The sequence below is a fragment of the Eschscholzia californica genome, unplaced genomic scaffold, assembly GCF_041429995.1.
Source record: "Eschscholzia californica isolate CP2 unplaced genomic scaffold, dmEscCali1.0.p SCAF_2, whole genome shotgun sequence".
NCBI classification, from domain to species: Eukaryota; Viridiplantae; Streptophyta; class Magnoliopsida; order Ranunculales; family Papaveraceae; genus Eschscholzia; species Eschscholzia californica.
Genome location: NW_028238309.1, coordinates 62,258,937 through 62,281,672, shown reverse-complemented (window position 1 = coordinate 62,281,672; position 22,736 = coordinate 62,258,937). Strand labels below are relative to the sequence as shown.

At 33.1% G+C, this 22,736-nt stretch overlaps 1 protein-coding gene and 1 long non-coding RNA gene across 2 annotated transcripts; one reads left to right on the top strand and one right to left on the bottom strand.

Moving 5' to 3' along the window:
• Positions 1-1,314: 1,314 nt before the first annotated feature.
• On the top strand, positions 1,315-12,569 carry LOC147560023 (uncharacterized). The gene is made up of 13 exons (XM_086657950.1): positions 1,315-1,398; positions 1,514-1,622; positions 9,512-9,812; positions 9,942-9,988; positions 10,085-10,131; positions 10,221-10,261; positions 10,363-10,734; positions 10,805-10,947; positions 11,266-11,546; positions 11,697-11,733; positions 11,849-11,909; positions 12,004-12,139; positions 12,275-12,569. The coding sequence occupies exons 3-13, from the start codon at positions 9,589-9,591 to the stop codon at positions 12,359-12,361; spliced, it is 1,476 nt and encodes a 491-aa protein (XP_086514076.1). The 5' UTR covers positions 1,315-1,398; positions 1,514-1,622; positions 9,512-9,588; the 3' UTR covers positions 12,362-12,569.
• A 4,263-nt stretch (positions 12,570-16,832) lies between these two features.
• On the bottom strand, positions 16,833-18,372 carry LOC147560022 (uncharacterized). The gene is made up of 2 exons (XR_015233662.1): positions 18,171-18,372; positions 16,833-17,068 (listed from the first exon to the last, which is right to left on the bottom strand). It is a non-coding gene; the product is annotated as an uncharacterized LOC147560022 (long non-coding RNA).
• Positions 18,373-22,736: the final 4,364 nt, after the last annotated feature.

The following is a 22,736-nucleotide window of genomic DNA, read 5'->3' as shown; positions in this document are numbered from 1 at the left end:
AACTAACACAAGAGTCAACTGGCGTTAAGGGTTATTAGACGAAGTTACTTTTTGGATGATAAAGTTAGCCAAAGTTAGTTCTTGCCCCAAACTCAAAAAAGAACATGTTCATGCCCCAAAGTCATCACCCGGTACTTATGTTTGCCTCTTTCGCAAAATAACTCTAAAAAGAACTTAAAATGTAGAAGAAGAAGTCGTTTAGGTTTAAGATTAATTGATTAGGGTCAGAATTTATTGGTTGAGAGAGAGAAAGAGAAAAGTCACGCTTATAAAAGGACTTTTATAAGCTGGATTTAAAGTAGGGAAGTTTCAAAAGGGCGCTCATGGTGGCCCTTAAAAGAGGTGCAGACCACGTTAATAAAAATGAAATGGGTTGTTGTTGGTTAAAATATCGTTTAGTTAGAGCATGTTTCTACTTATTATTTTGCCTAAATCTGATTTGTTTTCTTCACATGGTGGCCCCTAAATAGGAGGCCCAAAGCGAAGCTTTGCTTGCTTTGAGTCAGGGTCGTCCCTGGAGGTATCTTAACCGATTTTGGCATTTAATTTTTCTTTAATTACACTCTAATACCTCTCCAATCTATTATGAGTAGACTTACATGAGGATTTTATATTAAGTGCTAGATGTGATCTTTATAAAACTACCAACGAAAATAGACAACCTAACTTATCTCTCTCATAACCGGCGAACCTGTTTCATTATAATAGATTTGTGAGAGAGACTCAGATTAACATTGACAAATTAAACACTAATTTACAGTTAATATATATTTAACAAATTATCTCACAGTTATGATTGAAGTTAATGGGCAGTCAAAATTTATGACCATATTCCTACTTAATCAAAAGGTTGACCTCTTTCACAAAAAAGAGAAATTGTCCACGCCCTTTACGGAGAAAATAAAAATCTTGGTTTATGAGCGCATCTTATTCATTTCTTTTTATGGGATTTTTTTAAATGATATGAAAATTTTACATTTTAACAAAAGGAAATAAATTTAAGAGTTTTCCATTAAGTAAGATTCTCGAACAGCAAGGAATGGAGAATTATTTTTAAAATTACGACCTTAGAGTCACGTGAGATAAAAGCGTTATTCGTAAAAAATAGAGACTCGCAATGTGACGTGAAAAGCAGTAGAGACACATTGAGTAATAAAGGTATTTCTAGAAACTAACCTTTGGATCCACGTCAGACGGAAGAAGTATTTCTTGAAAACCATGGTTTTTCAAAACTAGGGACTCATCGCCGCAGTTTGGAGAAATAGCTAGGGCTTTAGCTCTATATAAAAAGATACACTATAGACACTTTCTCTACCATCTTAAGAAAATTTATTTTTGAAATGCTAGATATGGCGTTTGAGATACACAAAGAGGAGGACAAATGGTTCGAAAATGATGGTAAATTTATCTGAATTTGATTATGTCCAATTTATTTTACTTTGAATAAATTTTATTCTCTGAGTTGTATTTGGATCTAAGTTTCTTTTAAAATTTCTTTCGCATTTTTGTATAGAATTGAAATGCCATGCCCATAGTGATGTTGGTGAAGTGAAACAATGCAAGCTAGGAATGTGTGGTATGGGAAAGCAAGGATATACCTTGTGAAGTGATGGATTGGTGAAGTGAAACAATGCAAGCTAGGATATACCTTGTTGAACAAAACAATTTTACAAATTTAACTCTCAGAACAATGGGAGATCAATTAAATAGAATTGAGAAAAATATTGATTTTGAAAAACAAGAAAAGGCTTCAAATGTTTCTAAAATTTCAGAAACTACTTTTGAAGAAAAGGTTTTATTCAAACCCATGAGTTCTGAAAACTTTGATTTCAAAATGGATCCTCAGAATTCTGAAATGGTTGATGAGATTATAAAAAGATTAAAAAATCTTGGAATTAAAGACAATGAATGTGCTCCTCTAGAGACACATGAGTCAGATTATAATTCTGACGCTTCTTATGATGAAGCAGAAAATTCTTCAAAAACAGAAGATAAGATCAATCTTCTGGAGAATATGTTCTTATCAGAACAAAAAAATAATGAAAATAAATTTCAAGTAAATAAGCTTGCATCTTCCTACAAAAAGAAAATGGCTTATAATATTCCTGCAAAGCCCTATTATCATAGGCCTACACCTGTAGACCTCTCTTAGCCAGGATCATGGAAGAAAGAGATAAAGATGAAGATGAAGTAATAGGAACTAGAATGGAATTCTCAAGGTTAGTGGAAGAAAGGGTGATGATGGAAGAAGGAGAATATTATTCAAAGTTATTATTCTTATGTTACAAGATGATAATCCCACTGCACTCTCTTCTCTCTTTATATAGATACTAACTTGTAACCGGATGACCTATAAACCGGTTACCAGGAACTTGAGTAGCAGGTAAAAGTAACCCCGGGTGCTCATTGGGCCCCATCGTCAGGTTATTAGTACTGCTAGTGCATGCTCCTTTACAAAAGAAAATTGGCATTTTATGCCGACACCAAAAAGAAAAGTAAAATGACCGACAACAATTGTGGTGGATATAATAATATCCTTCCTTTTACAAAATGCTTGACTTTAATAAAAGCGATCATAATTGAGTTTTAGACTTTTATGCAAATGGGTCCTGGGAATCTTGCATAGAGTCATCATCTTCAGTGTCATCATCTTCATCAGATGAGTTGTTTAAAATTTCTCTTAACTGCTTCTTTAGGTCTGACTTTGAGGATGAAGCGAGCAATTCCTTAAGAAGATCTGAGACATCCTTTTTAGGAGCTTTTGGTGGAGGTGCTGGTTCAAATGAAATAATTCCTTTTTCAGAAAATATCGAATCCTTAAAGAATTCAAATTTATCCCACCATTTAATAAGAATTCTTCTTCCCAAATAAGGGATATGAGAGACTGTTATCTCAAATTTTTTAATAGGACAATTTGCAATAACAACGTCCCATCTAGCTATCCATGGAACCTGATAATAAGCTGCAAAGATAAGCTCGGGATTTTTTAATGATGGGTTAGATTTAATAAAATCATCAAATATATTTCTAACTTTGTCAGGGAAAATTATAGGGTGTGATCCCCAAGTGTAAAACCATTTGATGAACCACTGTGGAAGATTAGTGGTGTTGAAATCACGAAATTGGAGGAACCAACTGTGTTTCTTTAGTCTATTCTCATAACAGAAGGCTCCTTCCCAGGCTTTAATGTAGTCGAAGTAGTTAAACCAATATTTATCCAATTCTCTTCTTCCAGCTCTGGGTATTTCATGATATTTGAATAAATCACCCTGCCAAATTTCAGGGGTAACAACTTTCTTAATAAAGGCTTTAGAATAAGCCCATTCTGCGCCTGACCTTATGACAGAATCAAATTCCACTGATTGAGTTACTTGCAGGATTGCGCAGTAAAAATTGTATTCCTTAGGATAAAGGAATGGGTCTGCTGATTCCCTAAGGTAAAAGGATGAAGCTTCAACTGGAGAAAGATGAGCGTATTTTAGCTCAATAGGAGCTATCCATATAGTAGTGTAAGGAATATATGGATAGATATATTCATTAGTCTGATTAGACTGAATTGCTGCTAAATAAGCATCTTCTCTTAATTTTAACTCCTTAGGAGTCGCCTTTAAGGCTTCAGCTTTAAGCTGTTACGTTGTTTTACTAATCATAGTCTTATAAGACTGAAAACTCGCGCTTGAGGGAGAAACTGCCAATTTAGCTTTCCCTTTTCCATTATCAGACTTCTTGCTCATGACCCTGCAAAAATTCTCGAGTCAAGAAATCAGGTAGTGAATTACTACTTCCTTTGATAAATTCAATGTCAAAATCAAACACAGACAATATGCCTTGCCATCTGGCAAAAATTTGTTTTGATGCTATATTTTTAACATCTTTTTCTAAAACATCTTTGGCTGATTTACAATCAACCCTGACCAAAAATTTTTGGTTTAATAAATCACTTTCGAATTTCTGTATACACAGAACTATAGAAAGGATTTCTTTTTTAATTGTGGAATAATTTTTCCTTGGCCCTTGCCATATCCCAGAAGTAAATCTTACTAGGGTTTCTTTGTTATTAATCCTTTGTTTAAGGATTCCACCATAGCCTAATTCAGAAGCATCAGTTTCAACAATTTTAAAAGCTTCTGGATTAGCAATGGCAAGACAAGGGATTTCCTTAATCTTTAATTTTATCTTTTGGACTGCTTCTGTATGAACATTAGTCCAATCAGGAGGATTTTTCTTAAGCCTGTCAAATAAAGGCTTAGCATCAATTGCTAAGTTTTTATAGAAGTCAGAAATATAATTAAGACTTCCTAAAAACCTTTGCAATTGAGTTTTTTCTTTGATTTCATCTGGAAATTTATCCGCAAAAGTAATAGCTCTATCAATAGGGAAAATAGTCCCTTCTTTGATGGTATGGCCAAGAAATCTTATTTCTGTTTGAAATAATTTGATTTTCTTGGCTGACACAACTAAACCAGCATGTTTGACAGCATTAATAAATGCTTGAAGATGTTTATCTATATTCTCAGAAAACACTAAAACATCATCGATATAAACAATACAGAATGACGTATAAGGACTGAAAATGTCATTCATTATATTTTGAAATTCTGAGGGGGCATTCTTAAGCCCAAAAGGCATCACGTTCCACTCATAGTGGCCAAATGGAACTGTGAATGCAGTTTTGTATCTATCTTTTTCATTGATCTGAATTTGCCAAAACCCAGATTTCATGTCAAATTTGGACATAACTTTGGCTGAAAACAGCCGATTTAATAAGTCCCTTTTATTAGGGATTGGATACCTTATCCATCTAAGAGCTTTGTTCAAAGGTTTGTAATTAATTACAAGCCTAGGAACACCTCTTTCAAGTTCAGCAGCATTTTCAACATAAAATGCAGGACAACTCCAAGGGCTGTATGATTTTCTAATTAAACCTTTGAGTAATAACTCATCAATCTCTTTTTTGCAAATTTCCAAATGGCGAGGTCCCATAGCAATAGGTCTAGCCTTAGTGGGAATTTGCCTTTCATTGAAGTCTGGCTCATAAGGCAGACTAACAATATGTTTCTTTCTTTCCCAGAAGGCATTGGGGATATCAGAACATATTGTTTTGACAATAAGATCATGAAGATCATTTATTTTCTTTTGAATTAAAGGATGTTTGATTTTTTCAGTAATTTTCATGTAACTGATCTCCTGGGATAAGGAGTTAAGAAAATTTTCTTTTCTTAGAATTTTCTTTTGTAACAAATCAATCTCGTGATAACGAGGTTTAGTAACGAAATTAAATGTAATTTCTTGAGAATTAATGGAACTTGTTATACCCTTCTCATTAATGCTTTTAATGGGATATAACATGTGAAGAAAAGGATTTCCCAAAATAACATCATGAGAAAGATTCTTTACCATTATAAATGGCATTTCTAAACAAATTCCATTATTGCAAACTGCAGTATTTTGTAGCTTGTAATTTACAAGCATTTTTCTACCATCTGCAGCATTTAAAATTTCAGTAGTTTTTGAAAAATATCTGGAGGGTATCAATCCTTCATTGATACAGTTTAAATCTGCTCCAGAGTCTACCATGGCAATTGCAGAGAGAGTATATTCTTTATGAACAATGATTTTAATTTTAATATGCCATTTATGGGTAATAACCCTGTCTAACATATTAACATATGTTAAAGATTCATCCTTCAAAGATCCTTCGTCTTTTGAAGATTTATCTTTAACAGATGTTAAAGTATCTAATTTTTCCTTTAAGGAATTCCATTCTTCTTCATCTGACTCATGATCAGACTCAGAAAGAATAGATTTATCTTTTTTAATTTCAAGAGAAGTTACTCTAGATTTAAGAGTATTAATTTCTCTTTTGAGAACCTTGACTTCATGCAGTAATTCATTAATGCAAGAAGATTCTCCAGGAGTTTCTTCTTTTGAAATTGAAGCCTTAGCTCTTTGTAAAATTTCTTTTAGACTATAAGTCTCTGGCTCTTCAAATTTTAACCTTTTGTCACCTTTCTTTCCATTGTAATCTTCCAAATACTTTTGAAGCATTTGTCTTTTAACAATGGGATCAGAAAGTTGATCAATAAGGTCAAGGATGAAATTATCCTCTTTTGTTAAAGGAAATAGACCATTTGCCTGACATAAGGCTTTGTAGTAATCACAATTTCCTTCGCAAGAGTCATCCTCAGATTCTTCTATTTGATCAACAGATCCCTCTGAAGATGATTCTTCCTCAGGATTGTCTTCTGCAATAGCGGCTACTTTAAAATTTTTTCCTTCTTCATTAAGAAGTAATTTTTCAAGTGACCTCTTAAGGCCTTCATCAATATTCAGGCTATTGATTTTCTTTTTCATTCTACACTTATTAGCGTAGTGGCCAGGTTTCTGGCATTTCCAGCAGACAGGGATAGTCTTTTGCCGAGAATTATTCTCAGGTTCAGACTTCCTTTTCTTTCCTCTAAAATTTTTTTTCTTTTTCTGTTTGGGAAAATACTTCTGCTTGGCATAGACCTTATTGGTCCTTTTCCCTCTATTTTCGATAGAGGTTCCAATAGGTGGTAAGCCAATTTGCTCACAAAAGTCCCCTATAATTCTTTTGCCAAGGATTTTCTCCTTTTGGATTTGTCTATGCAATTTTATTTCATTGCATAAATTAATGCCTTCAGCAACCACTTCTGAGGCTAAATCCCCATAAGTGTATTCGGAATAAGGAATAATTCCATTGTGTCTTTGCTTAATACGATTGCGTATTTTTTCCGCAAAGAAATGGGGTAGTCCTGATAAGAACTTCTCTTTCCAAAAATCATTTTGACTATCATGTCTGGTGAAGACTTTTGAAAAGAATACGTCTTTATACCATTTGAACTGAGATAAGTTCTGACATTTTAAATTCATCAGTTGCTCTTGAGATCTATCAATAATCAACGATGTAGTGCCAATAAAATGTTTTGCTATTGTATACAGAAGTGTATTGACACAATCTGTAACTTGTACAGGCTGATTGTCTCTAACTTCTGTTTTAACAGCCTGTGAAATATGTATTTTGGCTTCTTCAGGAAGGTAGAAATCCCACCATCCTTTCAATTGACCAGTAAATCCTTGACTTAAGGCTTTGGCAATATTTTGATTAGAATTACCATGTGCTTTACAAGCAGTTGCATACATAGTCATGTAGTGCAATACCGTTTGTATTTGGTATTCTGACATGCCATCTATATTCCATTCATTAATGGATTTTCCATCAAATTGAACAGTCATGAATTCATCATGTTGTTCTAATTGAAGGTCTACAGGTGTAGGCCTATGATAATAGGGCTTTGCAGGAATATTATAAGCCATTTTCTTTTTGTAGGAAGATGCAAGCTTATTTACTATTACTTCATCTTCATCTTTATCTCTTTCTTCCATGATCCTGGCTAAGAGTGGTATCAGAGCCAGATTAGTAGGTATGTAGTATATTATGGTTTATAGTTCCATTTAGTTTCGTTTAATTTCTCGAAAAGTAATAGGAAAATCTTGTTCTTAGAATTTATTCCTAGGAGATTTTTCTTTATTCCCCAAAGCCGCGGCCTATATATAATACATGAATTTGGTTATTAGAATTTTGTCACGAACAATAGTAACCAAGTAGGTCTAATTGCTAAGAATCAATTTTCATAAAAAAGAAAAGAAAAGAATTTACTAAGGGTTCAATTAGTAGATGAGAAGTAATAACTATTTTGGAAGTAGAAGATGTGGAGATTTTGTTGAAATAGAGTAATCATGACAAAATTTATATTGGAAAGATAACAAAAAGTTGAAGAGTTTTACTAACATGCGGCACAAAAACATATATAAAAACATTATTTTTTATTTTTTATTTTACTTTTGAAAGATAAATACTAAGAACAAGATTTTCTGTAAAGAGAGTTAAATTTGTACTCGTGGAAGGTGGAAATAAATTGTGGGGTTACATTTATATTTTTGACACATAATTGAATACAATATCTTTTCACTCACAAAAGCCAAATATTAGAGATCATGACAAAATTATATTGGAAATACTAGAACAAGATTATCTGTAAGGAGAGTTAAATCTGTACTTGTCCAAGGTGGAAATAAATTGTGAGGTTACATTTATATTTTGACACATAATCGAATAAAATATCTTTTCACTCACAAAAGCCAAATATTAGAGATCATGTAATAATTTTAAATCTTAAACTACATAATTATACATGTTTGTTTCATATGACAATCAAAATACATAATATAGAGTAATCGTGACAAAATTACATTGGAAATTATCGATAATAAAAAATTGAAGAGTTTTACTAACATGTGACAGAAAAACATATATCAAAACATTAATTCTTTTTTACTTTTGAAAGAGAAATACTAGAACAAGATTATATGTAAAGAGTTGAATCTGTACTCGTCGAACGTAGAACTAAATTGTGAAGTTACATTTATATTTTGACAACATAATTGAATACAATATCTTTTCACTCACAAAAGCCAAATATTAGAGATCCTGTCATAATTTTAAGTTTTAAACTATATAAATATACATGCTTGTTTCATATGTCAATCAAAATATATATTCTTCTATCTCTCAAGTTGTAGATCAACCTTTCGAAAAGAAGTGTTAGAGTATAAAGATCGAGATGAATCAAGATCCGTAGATATCCGTATCAACCGTCCAAGATATATGAAGATATTATTTATACTTATCCTAGATAGAGTCCTAGAGAAACAAGATACCCAAATCACTCTATAAATAGAAGTGACCTCTATGTATTTTATATTGAGTTGAGTTGCATTGAGTCTTAGTCTGTAACCAATCAATCCCACAATTGTGGAGATAATAGAATATAGCCATTCATGGCTTTCTCCGTGGATGTAGGTCGTGATCATCCGACCGAACCACGTAAACTATTGTGTCTTTTATATTAGTTTGTGTCTTCTATTTATAGAAGTCCATCACCCTAATAGAATTAGGACTCTATCTAGGATAAGTATAAATAATATCTTCATATATCTTGGACGGTTGATACGGATATCTACGGATCTTGATTCATCTCGATCTTTATACTCTAACAAGAAGCAATGGAGACGCCTAACCGTAACACATTGATAGCTCGAAATGGACCTCTACGTGTAGTGTGGCAAGCAACCATTAGAAAACTGACTAGATCAGATGTTGCTCACACTGATATATCCAAAGTTATTGGTTCGTCATTTTTTCCCTCTATTTGAAATTATTCAAAAGTTGAACTTATCAAATCCATGGTTTTTTTTTTGATGAAGAATCCATGGTTGTTATTTAATTTTTTGTCGAAGTGTCCTCGAAGGCCTAAAAGTTTTATGATATTTCTTCTCGTTAGTTTTCTTCAAATTGTCATTTTTTTAGAAAGATGTGATTCAACTACAAATATCTGATTCAGTTGCTGATCAAAGGTTAATTTATGTAACCCAGATTGTGAAATAAGTCATTCTTTTGAAAAATGTTATTTTATATTACCCCCATTAGGATGTTCACTTTCCTACTAACTTAAACTTCTCCGGTTCATTTCAGATTCCATTGTGCGTGCCATTAACAACGAGCCTATGGCACTTCAAGTATCATCGTCGCTTTTGTTGGGTATTGTTCGCATATACTCAAACAAAACTGACCAACTTTTCCTTGATTGTAATGACTTTTCGGAGTCCCTCAAAGCGTTACTTGCTTCCTTCCGAAAAGTAACAACCTCTGCCTCATTAGCTGGGAGACTCATCATTCCAGACACATTTGAACTCGACACTCAGAGCATTAGTGACAACTTATCTTTCGGGTAATCAATATATTCTTTTTCATTTATGTACGAGCATTAGTTGTTCGTTACACAATGCTTTCATGCGTGAATAGTGTGTACACTTCTATACAAAAAGTTGAAACAACTCAAATATATTTTGGTTCGCAGAACAAATCTTGAGCATGTGGTGCCTAATGAAAGAATCACATTGCCAGGTATCAACTATCATGTTCTTAATTTTGTCATTCCTACCATTTCTTCACTTTAATTTGTTTAAAAGTAAAATGGTTTTCAACTTGATCCTTCTACAGACTATCAAACTCCACAAGACCCATTTGTTTCTTTCTTCAATAATATGGTAATATATTTTTTATTTTTTCGATTTTTTCTCTTTTAATTCTTTGATATAGTAAATTATTAAATGACATAAATTATTTCGACGGTCAGGGTATGGGGATGGATGTATTTGCTCCCATGGAAGAAGACGAGTATGATTTTTTTTTGTATTCAAATGTTTTATTAATATAACTTATTTTCGATAAGAAAAAACTTGAGTGAACATGTAATAACATATTTTTTTTCCTAATAGTATCCTTATGGAGCTAGAAAACAACGACAATTACGTTTCGGACCATGAGTCAAGACCTCACGCAGAACAACTTAGTGAAATTGAAGTAATGCGTGATACTAATAACCATATGCAGTTCGAAGTTGGGATTAATTTCTCGTTAAGTATTACTAGAAGCACTAGCACAAATAATCGACTATTTGAAATTGGCGATGACGATGAGGATGAACCATCTATTGGAAACACATTAGCTTTTGGAGGAGAACCTGATATTGGTGTTAGTCCCACATCCACACCTCTATCACATCCATATGTGTTAGCTTCTGGAGGAGAACCTGATGTAGGGAACGAAACACCTGTGTCAGAGTATCAACCAACGCCACGAGTTAGAAGGTAAATTAATTTCGTAATGCATTTTTAGGAATTCTTTAAAAACTATTTAGCTTTACGTGTTCTTTTGCAGTTCAAAAGAGAAGAAACGTCCCAATGTCTCTAGCAATCAGATGTGCAAGAGGAGAACACTCCGTATTTCAGATGTAGGAGTTCGTTCTGTTGGTAACAGAACAAGAAAGTCCAACATGACAAGCGGATCCTCATTGCTCCATGGTTTGTTTGTCCTTCATAAAATACTTAAATGTCTTTAGAGTATTGGGATTGATATTTTTTTTTATTTTTTTATGAAAACTTACTTTCTGGAAAAAAAAATACTGTAATGCTACTTGGCCCAACTAAGGGCCCGAAAAACCAGAAGTTCAATTTTCATATCAGTGCTCAAATTGAAGTTTGGCCTTTTCAGGTCATGGTCGGGCCAAGTAACATTTTCCAGAAAAATAACAGTTTATCGTATGAAAAAGTTGTTCGGTGAATTTTTAGTAAAAACGAATGGAGTGTTGACTTGAAATGAAAAATGATATTCGTTTCCAGGTCTATCCGCGGATCTTCAAAATATATTCAACAAAGATTATGTTGTGGCTAGAGCTTCTACTATTTCATTTAGAGAACACATTCCTCAAGAGCCTACTAACCCAACTAATTCAACCCCAATTTCGGAGAACAATATAGTCGAAGAGGAGGGTCTTCGATTTGAAAACGTCCCGTCTGAGAACGATATAATCAGTGAGGATCAGAATGTCTCAGTTGACGAAGATCTTTCTGTGCATCAAACGACATCTTTAGGCGAACCTTCGGCTACTGATAGCCAGCTGGTGAGTTATATATATGAAAGTTAATTAGTTAACATTTCATTATATATATATATATATATATATATATATATATGAAAGTTAATTAGTTAACATTTCATTATCTTTTCTTAGTTCAACTAGTTTATGATCCTAAACCTTTTCAACTTCCAGGACTTATCTTTTCTAGATGCTGATATCGTACCAACGGGTAAGCGAAAAATGAAATGCTTATTGCTCCAACTAAACTCAGATTATATATATGTGTGTGTGTGTGTCTGTGTAAATATAGAAGTTTGATTGATATATACTTGTGATACTGGTAGGGGATGAGCATGATTACGAAGAAGAAATTGAACAAGTCAACGATTTTACTGCTAAGACTAGGTAATTCAAATTTACATCTTAAAAGATCCCGGGTTTTAACTACAGTTTTTAGTATTAATCGAAATATGAATATTACTCATAATTTACAATATAGGGATTTTGCTCAATATTTGAGGGATAAGGTTCGGCAGAGCACAACCTTAGATCGTCAGATGGGTAATCTTTCGCTGAACGAGATTCTACAAGGGAAAACCAGAGAGCAGAGCGCTCGTATGTTCTATGAAACACTAGTAGGTTTTCTATCTACGTGTATTCTTCTGAAGTTTCTTTGAAATGCATATTTTTGGCATATACTCCGAGAGAAAATGTGTCATTTTTTTTGTACTACAACTTTTTTTTTTCCTAAGAGTTGTGTTGTATTGTAGGTTTTGAAGAATCACAATATGATCGACGTGAAACAAGAGGAAGCTTACGGTGACATCACTTTATCCGTGGACCCAGAATTAGAATGATTTATAAGTTTAATTAGTTGAGTGGTCTAAATTACTTTTAGTTTAATTAGATTATTTTCGTGCCGTGTGGTTTAATATTATTTGTGACAGTCATGAATGAGTTGCGGTCTGATATTACAAATTTTATTTGTTTTGAAGATTTTAAGATATAGGATTCATTTATCGAACTACAAAATTTTGTAAATATTAAACGGGAATTTGGCCAAAACTAAACATCTTATACCGAATCTTGTAGTACTCTAGATTATCTAGAAATTAGTAGTTGCATTTATCAAGACAATAATCTTGATTATCTGAATCTAGTTCTGTATTAAATAAGAAGAAGTTTACTTATTAACTAGATGTTTGATGACCTATATAGGTTACGTAACTTTTGGTAATTCGTTGGCCACAAACTCTATCCTAAATTATTATAATTTTTAATTGCAAATTAATTGTCTCTAATTACTAAATAGATAATATTAATAATTTTTGAGCTTATAGTAAAAAAAAAACAACACCTAAATCCATATTTAGTCCACCATTAATATTAACATAGGGTTTTAAGCCAAAATTATAATTATAAAAGAAATCTAGCCCAAATGTTTCCATCTCGATAGAAACCACAAATCTTTATGATTTCTATTTTATCATAATACCCTTTATAATCTTATTTTTAAGATAAATCTCACTTTTGAAAATCAATCCCAAAAATTCTTTCTTTTTTTTTTCTCTGATTTTCTCTCTACATTCTTATCTTCGATGAGCGAGCCCTCTTACTCTCTCTCCAAAACTAAAACCCCTCTCTGATATAACTCCACTAAACCGAATCCCCGATTACTGTTCTTAGAATCATTTTGCCCTGTTTATTATCCATTTTCATTATACTAGTCATCATACTTCCTCTCTCTATTATCATTATCAACTTTCATCATCTTCTAACATAAACCTTAACTTTTTCAATTTAAAATCTTTCATGAAATAAATAACTTTTTCAATTTAAAATCTTTTATTAAATAAATAACGTTGTTGTCGTTATGTTCATAACCTCTTCACCATCTTACCCCAAATATCTTTGTTAAGATATTATTTCAGATTTACTAGGTATTAACAGATTCCAAATAATAACATATTTATTACACATAACGCGTTTTGTATAATACAAACACGCACATTGTTTGTTAAGATATTTTTCGACTTTTTTCGTTACTAACAGATTTTGAATATTAAGCTATGTTGTATAGCATAAAATGTTTTAACGTGTTTTGTATATATCAAAACACGTTTTATTGAGTTGAGATAAAACCTTGTGAGTGTTTCAAACCGTTTCTGAATATTATCAAATGAACTATGCATATCCTGTTATTCTATACATCAATACACATTTTGTTCCCTATTTTTCATTTTGTTTCATTAATAACCGTTTATGTCAAAAAGACAAATTATCTTTTTGTCTTTTTAGGTCCCATATATAGTTTGGAAATAGTCTTGAAGGACAATTCTAAAAGCACTTTCTAATACCGAAATTGCCCTTAGAATCTTAGCTTGCGAAGCTTTGCAATCTGGTTTGCACTACTTTGCAAACTGGTTTGCACTGGTTAGCAATCTGGTTTGCAAAGCTTTGCAATCTGGTTTGCAGAGCTTTGCATTCCCATTTGCATTGCTTTACAATATGGTTTGCCTTGCAATGACTTTGTAGAGCTTCGCAATCTGGTTCGCAGAGCTTTGCAAACTAGTTTGCACTACTTTGCAATTTGGGTTGTCTTGCAAAGCTCTTGCAATCTGGTTTGCAAACTGGTTTTGCAATCAGGTTTGCAATAAGGTCAGTTTCGTCTTTTCCCTATATTATATAATTTACAAAAATGCAATAGGGAGTTGAAGCCTATAAAAAATTGATAAATCCTTTTTAACCAAAACTCAAAATTTTTAGGGAGTTTTGGCCAAATTTCTCTTATCAGTATCATTTGTTATCTTATATACATTTTATTGTATGTTTTATACATAACACATTAAATATAAATATTAAATATTATACATGCATTAAATATTTCATATAATTTATGAAACATTATGCATTTTATATTATTCACAATGCATAATGTTCCCGACATAATGCATTTTTGTATTTGCAGTTACGTAATTAGTCATGGATTTTCAAACTAATTCATTAAAAGCAGTAGAGAAGACGACTCTGAAATCCGATGATTGAGATAAAATCTTCACTCACGTTGGTCAGCTGTTTCCTGGAGGTGCTAAAGCATTTAAATTCACCCTTTGTCAATATAGTATAAGCACGGTCACAATTTCAAGTTTGTCAAAAACGATTTAAAGCGTGTGCACTGCCGTTTGTCAATAGAGTGTAAATACGAGTCACAATTTCAAGTTTGTGAAGAATGATTTAAAGCTCGTCACTGCAGTTTTCCCTATAGAAGACTACAATTGGCGAGTTCATGATTGGGTACCGTTGAAACGAAAATCCATGGTTGGGCAACATTGAAATGCAAAGGAAATTTTTTTATTGTTGCTATAGTTTAACACATTATGTTCCGACTTGTTTTGATTATTGTGTATGTTTTATATAACTTTCAGTAATCAATATATGTTTGGCAGATGAAAATACTCATTTTGCTGCCAACAAAATATACTTTTTTTTCAATTTGAAGTTTATCGATTGTTTGGATGAAAAGATAACGTAATCTCTTTTGGATGTTTAGAGAACCGCATTTTTATATGAAAAACATTTTTAAGTAGATGAAAAACACATTTTGCTTCAAATAAAATAGATAAATTTCAATAACAAATTGTATTTGTTAAAAAATTACACTGATGTTAATGAAAAAGTATCAATATATTTTCAATTTTCGCTTTGCAATCTCGTATAATTGATTTGCATTTCGGGTATAAATTTAGGCTCTCCAACCACATCAACAATGCAGTCTCCCATTGACTTCCCTTTATCTTTTTTGTTCTTAGAACTAGTTCCAAAATCTACCGCAAAAAGAATTGATTGAACTCTCTGAAATCAACAATTTCTAATAAAAAATTAATATTATTCATCTACCAAAATATGAAATGTCAGATAACGCACACATATTGCTTCCATTTCGATGTTTGGTATTTTTACTGGATAATAAAACCCCAAAAGAAATTTAGCAACTATCTACAATTTGAAGCCCAAAAAAAACTTAACAATGATTTCTTCATCTTTCTCCAACTTATAACAAAATATTTATAAAATAACTGAAAGTAGATCAGTCTATTTAGAATTTTAGATATTTCTTTGTTGTATAATTTATTAAAGAAACTGTTTATCGAACACAAAAAAAAGGAAAAAGTATGTTAAACGAGCAAATATTACCAATATCCTCTTGCTTTATTGCCTCGTTGGAGGTTTCGACAAGACCCAACTTCTGTCAGTTTGCTCGGTTCATCAGTTGGAACGCTTTTCACATCCTCTTCATCTTCATCCTCGTCAACACCTAACTTAACTGGAACTACTGCAAGCTTTGATTTCTGCTTCAAGCTGAATGCAAGCTTACCCCCAGAAGAGCCAAGGCTCACTTTCCGTTTGTTATCTTCTCTCGAATCCAAAGCTGTCATATTGACACTAGAACGAGAAGTACCAGATGCACTTACGCCCGATTGAGACTCTTCAACTGCACCTCCCTTCTGTTGATTCTGTTGAAGTTTCTTAAACTTCTCCATAAATGACCCATCATTTACAAAGAGTGGAGAAGCAAGTTTTTTATCCATGGGTACAAAACCAATAAATCCCACTTCTTCGACGTATCGACAATAGGTATGTCAATATAGTTATGCCTTCTCTACAAGTAACTTCACTTGTCGATGATCTCTCTAGTTCAGAACTTACTGCATTGCTTAAGCTTCTTATCAGGAAAAATGAAACAATTTCCATGGATATATGGATAAAGAATAAAGCTAAAATCGAAAACACGACGAAAAACAACAACTTTTTCTAATTACTGAAACTTGTACTTGAGAATTAGCATCTATCACACAAACCTGTGCAAAATCAAACTATTTTTGTTGTTTTTCAAGATCAATAAAACCACAGATAGAAGAATAAAATGAAAAAAAATAGCATCTTGAAACAACATAACAAGAAAAAAGGACCTAATTCTATGACCAACACAAAACTGATTTTGATAATAAAATTTAATATACATATAGTTTTGGGGTGAAAGGTCTACCTAATCTTCTGATTACATAGAGTTTGAATTGAAAATCTACAAATCTTCACAAACCCTTTGAAAAAAATTAAAAGTAAAGGGAAACCCTAAATCTGAAAAAGAAGGGTAGATCTAAATAATACATGTATTATTACCAAAGATGTTTGATAAGTAAAAGAAGTGTAACACCCCAAATCCAGATTTCCACGTCGGCCGCCATGAAAATCTAAACTTAAAGCATTCCTTCGCAGAACAGTAAACATATACGATATACTCATCAAGGAGACAAATAGTATCGAACATGAAGCTCAAAAAGTAACAATAAATCAACTACTGAAACTTTACCAAGTTTCTCAAAACTCATAGGATGTCTCTAAATCATCGACACAAATGTCGGACAAGATAAAACATAAATAACACCAACTGTTTAGGAGATACAACTCCAAATAACTACCTAAAGAAAGAAAGAAAATCACTAAAGAAACTCCTCCAAGGCTAACTATGACTCAAGCAGGTGGCACTTCCCGATTTCCTTGTCCTGAAAAATAAAAAGTTGGGTCAGACCCCAACAAGTAGATTTCGAAACCTCTAAAGCCTCAATAGACAGTTTCAAGAGCTACCAAAACAAATAGACAACCACTTATCATGAGAAGATGTCCAAGTATAGTATCCGAGTTGTGACCATTAGAAATAAAATGTACCACATATGTAACAAACAACAAAAAAGCGACATGACGAGTTGATGTCCACCTTATGTAAGAGTGTGGCCCCACAAGGTCATCCATTGTGTTAGCGCCGACCCCATACGCTCCATACCTATATCACATCCGGTAGAGAGGGTCGAACCAACCACACTACTCTTACAACCCTTCACCAACTCCATCACGTCACACATACATGATATCACACCATTTGTAATAAACAACCAAAAGCAATATGACAAGTTGGTATCCACGTTGTATGAGAGTGTGGTCCACAAGGTCATCCATTGTTTTAGCGCCAACCCCATACGCTCCATACCAATATCACATCCGGTAGAGAGGGTCGAACCAACCACACTACTTTTACAACTCTCCACCAACTCCATCACATCACACACATATAATAGCATCACACCACAACATACATAAATCAAAATCATATTCGATAGCATATTACGACATACGAGTTCCATATTTGTAATTTTGCAAGTAATGAATCAATGATGATAATAGCCTAAAATTCTCATATCATGTTGAGTTCTAGGGCATGTTCATGTATCTATATAAAGAGTATTGTCCAATAGTGAGAGACATATAATTATAAGGGCTATATACTAAAATCATGGAAAATAGAGAGGTTTAGCCCTAAATATCATTGTAATACATGAATCTAGCATGGAAATGTAAATGAAGGTTGTATGGTTCATCGAGTATGTCATTATAGCAAATATCTTCAAAATCTAACACATAGATGAGATTCAAAGTGACCAAAAATGAGTTTGTACAAATATAGATCTACTACTTCTAGCATATATATTTATGTCAAGAACCCTAATCTATGTTCAAGTAATACTAAAATCTAGGGTTTGTGGTGTTATCTATTTTGTCTAGGTTTTCTATAAAAATGGCTATTCAAGCCCTAGAGGAGTAGAAATCTACCTTAGTGTCAAAGTAAACCAAGCTCCACACCAAGAACAACAAAGAAAAATCACCAAGCTTGATGCCTCCTTCTTCACCTTCACTTGCCCTAGTTTCCCTCTCTAGAACCAAACTCCCTCTCTCTAACCCTAATGGCTACAACAAGAAAAGAAAAGAGATGAAGAAATTGAGAACTTAAAAGTGGGTGTAGGGTTTAGGGTTAAAAAATAGTTGGGGCAAAATTGGATGGGAAGGAAATCAATTCCCACCTTCTCACTCTTGGGTCCAACACGGCAGCAAAGAGATAAGGGTTTTAGGTTGCAAGTGATGCTACTATAGGCAGCCCATAATATTACTAGGGGCACTACAAGAAGGCACCTTCTCTTTTGTACCTTTGTTGTTGTTCTTGGCTGAGGTCAGAGTTAAAACAGAGAGATCGTTAATGGCTTCTGATAGGGATTTGGAGGTCGACAATTCCTTGAAGGGAGATTTTATAGGGCCCCTCATTTTTGTTAAAAGGCCTCCCCTCAATGATAATTTACCAAGTAAAATGGTTCATGGGAAGGCCTTTTAACAAAATTGGGGAGGCCTTATAAAACTTCCCTTCCTTGAATGTGTTTTATCAACCCAAGCCAGGAGAAATCGTCCGGACTAGAGGGATTTTCTAAGGGTGAGGTTTTGGGGATTCCAAAATAATGTTGGGGCATTCAAGTTTTTATTTTGGGTGGAAAATTCTTAGATGACCGTTTCCCTTTTCGTTTTCAGCCGTGATAGAATGGCGGACCACTATACCGGCCCAATCCCGGCCACATACACGCGCCGGGATTGGGCGGGGATAGTGGTCGGGCATTGTGTCATTTTCCTTTCGTTTTTCCAATGTTGAGCAGCTAGAAGGCTGGTTCACATACTGGCACCACCAGTGAGAAAGGTTCCGTCGGTAAGAAGGCTATCAATGTTGCACACTGCAAGTCAGAAAGATGTCACCAATGTGTATGGTGTGGCCTCGGTGATATCCCTACCGATAACAAAGATCAACATCTACTTATAACTTGAAAAGTTTTTCGCCCATAAGCAAAAGGTTGACATTGTTAGTCTACGAGACTGAAATACACCACCCCGTGAAATGCTTTTAAACTTTTCTTTTGTGAAATCTCATTCTATATCTATATGCTTTGGGATAAAAGATGACCAACATGAGGATTTTCAATATTTTTTCTTCTTCTAGAGAAGATGGGAGAGAACATGAAGAAGCGTGCTAACAGTACAATAGTTGAAGGCTGTAAAGCTAGCCATGATATGTCTGATCCATGTATACTATCATGAAAAATTAAGATATGTGTACCTTATATATCCAAGTAAGGAACAAGATGATCTTATATTTCTTTAATGGAATTCGTATAATACGGCTGAAGGCTATACAACTCTAAATTCTAAAATTTCAATTCTCTGACCCCTTGCAACTCAAGGATTTTACTAACCAGAAAAGTTTTCAAGCCGATATAATATCCAATAAAATTAAATTAATGAGGTGTGCTTATGTGACGCAGCGGAAAATTCCGGAAAGAATTAGATATTCGTCTAAAACTTTTAAAACTTAGAAAAAAAAACCTTTAGATCTCCGTCTTAGACTTATAGAACTTGAAACTAAGAAAAATTAACTAAAATACTGAACTTTATTGATTAAATTGGATGATTAAAACAACTTCTGAATCCCTTTTATATAGCATTAGGGGGTTCCTAAACCTAAACAAATTCTAATTAACAAATTCTAATAAATAAAATACTAGTTTCCTAAACCTAATCAAATTCTAATAGCAACTTCTAAAAAATAAAATACTAGAATCTATTAAAAATATAAAACTACTAAACCTAACAATTATCTACTAACAAAAATGGAAAACTACTAAAATAACTATATTTGATGATATCTAGGATTTTTCAGAAAATCTTCTGAAAATCTCCCTGCATCAGTCTCCTCCACTTCAAAAAAACTCGCCTCGAGTTTACTATTTGACTTGAATGTTATCTTGATTGGTACTCCCTTGATATATCCTTCTCGTGAACTATGCATAGGAATTACCAAATTTCCAGATTTGACTGACGATTTGACTAGGCCATAAAATATTTTTTGTCTGTAATTGTAATGTGATTCAAACTCTCTTTTTACTCAAAAAATAAACTTGTACATATCATGAGTATAGTGATTGCAAATTATGAACTTCGATGAAGACTTCCGAATAAAATTACTTGTTAATCCATGTGAAACAATTTGAGATTCGCAAAATTCTGAGAACGAATCTTCGTATGAAGGAAATTTAATTGGACTAAAGTCTAACTTGCGAAGTTTCTCACCTTCTTTTCAATCAACTTCCTTTGACTCAATTTTCTGAACCACTTCAACTTGCTGACCAACGTCCTTTGTCTCAATTTTCTGAACAACTTCAGTTAACTCAATTTTCTGAAGAACTCTCTTTGAGTCAATTTCTTGAACAACTTTTTTTAACTCAATTCCCTGAACCAATTCTTCGGAAACAAATTCTTTATTGTGTAAATTGATATTAGGAGACTTATCCTTGAACACACTAACGTTGGATTTTGCTTCATGAATAATAATGTTTGAATCGTCTATGGTGACAATTCGTGGCGGTTCAACATTCTTTAGCGGTGCTTCTTTGATCTTTTTTGTATTAAAGTGAGGTTGTTCTTCTCTCTGAAATCCAAAGTTCCTATATTCCCGCTCCTGAGCTTCATTATTTAAGCCAAGTTGTATCCATCTTGAATAATCCATAAATTAATTAACCTCACCTTTTCTCTCAAAGTACATCTCAAGCTAAATTTTAATCCGTTCATAAATCGATCTATCAGAACATTTACAGGTTCTGTCACGTTTTCCGTACTGTTTCTTTGAGCCAATTTTGAGAACTCTTCGTAATATTCACCCACTGAACGCAACTCTTGTCTACAGTTCTTTTATATCCTGAACAACTATTGTTGATAATTAGGAGGTATGAACCACTCCTTCAAGTTCTCTTTTATAGACGACCAACTCTGGATTGGAGCTCTTCCTTGTCTCATCCTTATAAGTTGTAATTGATCCCACCAATCTGCAACACTCCCTTTGAGTCTATAAGCAATGGTTTTAATTATCTCCTCATTGAGAATAGTAACCCACATACTGACTTGTCGTTCGACCTTATCTAGACAATCGAAGAACTCTTCTATAGTTAAATACCCATTGAAAATTGGTATCTCTTCATTGATCTTGTACCTATTATAATCTCTATGTGGGTGCACTAAAAAAATTATTACCATGATAGTATTTCTCCATATTGATTGATGGATAACAAAATAGGAAAAATAATAATATTGTGATTTTTTTTTTCTTGTTTTAAACCAACTTTAGATGCATCTTTGGCAAATCCATCGATTTGTTCTAAAGTGATCTTCGCGTAGATGATATCGAACCAGACAAATCCCCGCTCTTGATGCCAACTGAAGCAATGGAAAATTTCGGAAAGAATTGGATCTTCGTCTAAAACTTTTAAAACTTAAAAAATTCTTTAGATCTCCATCTTAGACTTATAGAATTTGAAACTAAGAAGAATTAACTAAAAAATCTAAAACCTAGAAGGTTTCTTAAAAATATAAAACTACCAAACCTAAGAGCATCTCCAATGCAAGACTAAAAAAAACTCTAAAAATCCTATGTGTCAAGTGTGAAAAATGGATCTCTAAATGCTCTCTTTCCTATTTGGCCATTTAGAGACACTCTATTGCAAAACCTTCTCCAATGCAACACTCAAGAGAAACTCTAAAAACATATATTTTGGTTTGAAACTAATTGATTTGCTTATGTGGCACTTAGAGATCCTCAAGAGGACACTCTAAATTTAGAGTGTCCTCTTAAGGATCTCTAAAATAAATCTTGACACATCACTTTAGAGATACATATTGAGTTTTGCATTGGAGATGCTCTAACAATTGTCTACTAATAAAAAATAGGAAATTACTAAAATAACTTGATTTGATGATATCTCAAATTTTCATAAAATCTTCTGAAAATCTCCCTGCATCATTGTGAAACAATACGTTTAATCCTAAGTAAATGGCATAGAAATAAACTACATTTTCGAACATCTCATACATGTATATACGTACTGATGCACATTTCTCCGATGATAAGTGGGATTGGTGCTTTTGTGCTAAAAGATGGCCAACATGAAGATTTTCAATATTTTTTCTTCTTGCTATAGAAGATGGGAGAGAATATGAAGATGCCTGAGAATAATATAATACTTGTTCATGAAGATGATTAATAAGATCAACAATTGTGCCAGGATAAAGATAGAAAAAATAATTAGTGACAAGGTTAAAACGGGAAAAAAAAGACTAACATCAACACAGTTTAGACAAAAAGGTCTATCTAGACATTCTGTGAAAGATAGGGAGTAGAAAAACTTGACCATATACAAGACAACCCTTGTTTCTTTATTGTTTAGGTTGGGGTTGTTGGTGGATGATTTCGGAAAATAAAAATATTATCCGAGGTAGAAAAATTTAAAGGAAATATGTGAATTTTGACGAATT